The following is a 4,307-nucleotide window of genomic DNA, read 5'->3' as shown; positions in this document are numbered from 1 at the left end:
GAGGGAGGGAGGGAGGTGGACGGACCTGCTGGCTCTCAAGGAGCTCTGGCCTAAAACAAGGTGGCAACAAGCACGCAGCTTCCACAGCACCTCCCATGGCCCTCCCCACTGATGCCCCGAGAGCCCTGGACCAGTACCCAGAGCCTCAAGTGCACGTGGTCTGTCCCGTGAACCGGGCAGCCTCCCCAACAAAAGACACGTTCTCCAGGAGAGACCAATAGGGATGGCAGCGCAGGCAAAACACTCCTGGCCCAGTGAGGAACTCTGCAGAGCCACCACACCCCAGGCACCAAGCCACCTCATGACCATCAGCAAACTTCGGCAAGGTCCAGCAGCAACCTCAGGGACGTGACCTGGGCACAAGCAGCTGCTGAAGCCAGTTGCCCAGAGATGAGTGCAACAAAGAAACTGCCCCGGCTACTCCAGAAGGGATGGAAGGCGCAGTACTGCTGCTGCGCTGGTGGTGGAAAGAGTGGGTACCACGTAGCGCGCTCCATGGAAGGGCAGCTCTGAGTCCACTCAGGGACATCAGGCCCCTCTTTTTATGAGAAGATTCTACCCCAATGCGGCACCCGAGGCACCTTTAAAGCAAAACAAAGCACCTCATGCACGCACACGCGTGCACTCATGCACACACGTGCTCACTTGGACAGACTTGTGAATATACCAGCAGGCACTTGCATGCATGTGCTCGAGCTCACACACGTCTGCACATACACACATGTGCACACATGTTCCCGGTCACAGAAGCACACACTCACACGCACACACACAGCCCTCAGGTCTGCTCCCCAGCAGGCCTTTCTGTTGCCAAGGAAGCGCCTGTCAGAGCAGCCACTTCACCATCCCCAACGCGGAGCTGGCGGAGCTCTGTCCACTCTAGGCGCCAGGCTTCTGATGGCGGCCGACAGTTTGCTGTGACTGCTGAGCAGTGGAAGGGGGTCTAGGGTCAGCAGTAGAGGACCTGGGCCCTCGTGCTTCCCTCTGCTTCCACCTGGAGGAGGGTGGCGGGCAAGGCCTGGCCAGCAGTGGGCTCTCACCTACCAGGTGGGGTCTCTCCTGCCAGCGCTGACGCCCACCACCTTGCACCAATGGTGGCAAACCTGACCGACTCTGGCTGCAGGAACCTGCTGGCCACAGCAGCCTTCGCAGGGCGGGTACGCAAGGCCAGGCCAGCTTCCCCACACAGCTGCACAGTGAGGACCACTGGATGGCCTCTGGTGACCAAGGCCCAAGGCCCACGACACCCTGAAGAGCCATGCCTGAAGCTTTCCCAGAGACATCCTTCTCCTCAGGCTGTCCCCCACCTTCCCACATCCTCAGGACAGGACGGAGACCCGTGGTGCTGTTCCTACAAAAGGTGCCAGAGCCACCCCCCTCCAAGGCCATCAGGGTGCCTGGAGCCAGGGCTTCTCTTGAGATACAGGACCGAGAGAAATACACGAACCTGACAGTCACTCTCCTGAAGCCAGGGTCTAGGGTCAGCTGTTAAAGGAGGCCCTCTCTCTCCAGCACAAGGGGATGCTTGGCGGCCTCTCCCAAGAGAGCTGCAATTTGTGCTTAATCCTGAGCAGCAGACTCCCCTCCCCCACCCCGCAACTCTGTTCCTCACCCCAGGCAATTACCCAGGGCTGCCTGAGAGCCAAGTCCTGGGCTCCAGGCTCTGCTGCCTGCACCCCCATCCCCTGAGGGTCCAGCCCAGGGAGCCCCCAGAGGGCTTCAGTCCCTGTCCCTGCACCCCCGGTCTGAGGGTGAGCTCTCAGCAGATGTCTGGAAACCATTCCATTTCTCGCCCCTTCATCTTCCATGAAATTCCCCGAGGACACAGCTCCCACGGGAACTGGGCCACAGGGAGAGAGATTAAATCCGGCGCTAGGGCTTCTTCCAGGGAAGAGAATCAAAACTGTACATTTTAGTCTCTCATTTTTAATCAGCAAGGCCAAGGACAAGCGTCCCCACCGTTCCCTTCCCTGACAAGACAAACACCGCTCAGAACTGCAGCTGATAAGACACAGGGGCCAAAACAAACAGCTGAGCTGCAGCTTGGGGTGACACCAAGCAGGGCCACATCTCAGCCACTCTCCCACAAGTTGCCAACCCAGGCACAGAGGCAGCAGCGTCCCTGGACAGAGCAGAGGACCAGCCGGACCGGCCTGGGTCCACACACAGTGGCTTTGGCTGTATCCTGACTGTGCCTCAGGTGGCCTGGTCTCTGCCCAGCCAGTGTGCTGAAGCTGCCCAACCTGTCCTGGCTCTGCTGCAGAACCCGAGCTCCCAGTGACAAACCACAAACAGTAAGAGCACCGGACCAAAAACCCACCAGTCAGGTCGCAGAGTGGCAGGGGAGCACCGCCCACAAACCGACCTGCCCACGGGCTCTGCAGCCGTCACCAGCCAGGAGTGTGTGAGGTGCCCAGCCTGTGGACACCCACTTTCCGACGTGTCCAACGTGAAAGTCCTTGGTCTCAGCCACACCTTCCCGTGGGAGCTCAGTCATCAGCTGACCCGCCGAGCACAGACCGCAAACTAGCCTGTTGAACGTGTGCCCCAACCCCCAAAGCTGGGATCCTAACCATTTTGTGCCACCATCCTGCCGACAGATTTCACTTCAGACCTACAGACAAATCATAGCTCCATCCAGAAGCTGCTCAGCTGGAACAGCACGCCTGACTGCTCGGTTATAAGTGTTCTATTAAGGCTGATCATGGGATTCTCCAGAGCAAAGCCACGCCACACACTCCCTCCTAGTTCTCCCCATTAAAGTTCCTGTTTAGTGGTTTCAGTGCAGAGGCAGGGAAAAAAAAACTCCAAGCCAGACATTTCTCTTCTACCCCCTGCAATAATGAGCAAGTCTAAACAGAACTAATGACTAATAATTTAATAAACCTCCCTCCCCTGAGAGCATTTCCCAGAGCAACACGACCAAAAACCTATGCCACCGACTCTACGTGAGACAAATATAAAACCCCCAAGAGCTGTTCCTTTCACGTGCTGCTTCTTCGTCAGTCTCCTGTTTACCAGCACCTCTAACATGGCTTCAGAACTGACTTAGTCTACCCTGACCCAGCTTCAGGATTCTTCCAGGTGACCTAGCTACAACTTTAAAAACCTTTATTAGCAGCCATGATCGACTCCAGCCGCGCCGGACTCCAGCTGAAAGCTAACGGCCCCCCAGAGGCCTCTCCCCGCCCTCCCCCGCCGCGCGCAAAGAGGGCTTGGCAGGCCGCTGGCTAAAGAGGCACAGCGTAGTTGTTTAACACAATTAGAAACTGTTGCTCTGCCAGCGCGCTGCAAACCCACTCCGCCGCCATGAACCAGCCACCGCCGCGTAAATATCAACTCCGAACCCCCCACCCCTCCCCGCCCCCGACCACCGCTTAATCCCGAGGCACAGTTTTGAAACAGAGCACGGTTTTGTAAGAGGACTGCGTGGACCGCCCAAGGAACGAATCTCCCGTGAGGAAATGCTGCCGGAACAGCCCTGAGCCACCGGAGCCTGGGTCTGTGCTGGTGGGGGCGGGGGTCCAACCTAAAAAAATGGATGCTAAGAAACTGAAACTCGGGTGTCTGCCCACGTGCACACAGGCGCAAAACATGCCGGGGCGGGGGCGACGAGGGTCCGGCGGGCACACCCGCGTTCCGCACCGGGGGCTGCGAGCCGACTCCTCACACATCAGAAGCAGAGGCGGGCGCGCCAGCCTCCTACACAATTAGTCTTCTCCCTCCGCGGTTACATAAGATGACGGATTATCTGTCTACCCATCGAAGCTGCCCCTGCGCGACCTCCCACCCGGCCACGTCCACAGACGCCCGGGAAGGAGTTGTGGAAAGGAAAAGCCTGTTGAGAAAAAAGTGCCCGAGGCTTGCGTAACCGCGCCCGGCGGGACCACCACAGAGCGCAGAGCGACGAGCAGCCACGGCCCCGGACCCCGGCAGACCCCGGACACCGCAGCCCGCGCCCGTGCCCCCACCTCACTCGGGTCCGAGGGCTCCGGCCCCCGGGAGCGCGGGGGCAACAGGGGGCTGTCTGGACGAGGGCGCCCGCGCCAACTTATGCCGGGCCGGTACTGGGTCCCCGCGGCCGCGCCGGGACGACCCCCGAGAGCCCAGGGACCGCCCGGGCGGGCGCGAGCGCGCGGGTGGCGCAGAGCTCACCTTGTAGACATTTTCCGTGAGCCTATGCATCTCCTCCGACCGAGAGAGCGACATGGTGCTGGTCCCGCTGCACCACTGACCGGAGCGGGGGCGCAAGCAGCTGCGACTGCGGACGCGGCAACGACTACTAACACGAAGCGCGCAGAGCCAAA

The 4,307-nt window shown here is 59.9% G+C and overlaps 1 protein-coding gene across 4 annotated transcripts in view; it reads right to left on the bottom strand.

Annotated features, from left to right (window-relative positions):
- BAIAP2 (BAR/IMD domain containing adaptor protein 2) overlaps positions 1–4,294 on the bottom strand; it is a 70,685-nt gene extending 66,391 nt beyond the window's left edge. For all 4 annotated transcript variants that reach the window (XM_024761076.1, XM_024761074.1, XM_024761077.1 and 1 more), the window contains exon 1: positions 4,156–4,294. In XM_024761076.1, the coding sequence (XP_024616844.1) occupies positions 4,156–4,209 (54 nt within the window). In that variant the 5' untranslated portion in view covers positions 4,210–4,294. The remainder of the gene's footprint in view (positions 1–4,155) is intronic.
- Positions 4,295–4,307: the final 13 nt, after the last annotated feature.

The sequence above is a fragment of the Neophocaena asiaeorientalis genome, unplaced genomic scaffold, assembly GCF_003031525.2.
Source record: "Neophocaena asiaeorientalis asiaeorientalis breed wild unplaced genomic scaffold, Neophocaena_asiaeorientalis_V1.1 scaffold30, whole genome shotgun sequence".
Classification (NCBI taxonomy): domain Eukaryota; kingdom Metazoa; phylum Chordata; class Mammalia; order Artiodactyla; family Phocoenidae; genus Neophocaena; species Neophocaena asiaeorientalis.
The sequence above is the reverse complement of the archived record's forward strand: the minus strand, read 5'-3'. Positions and strand labels throughout refer to the sequence as shown.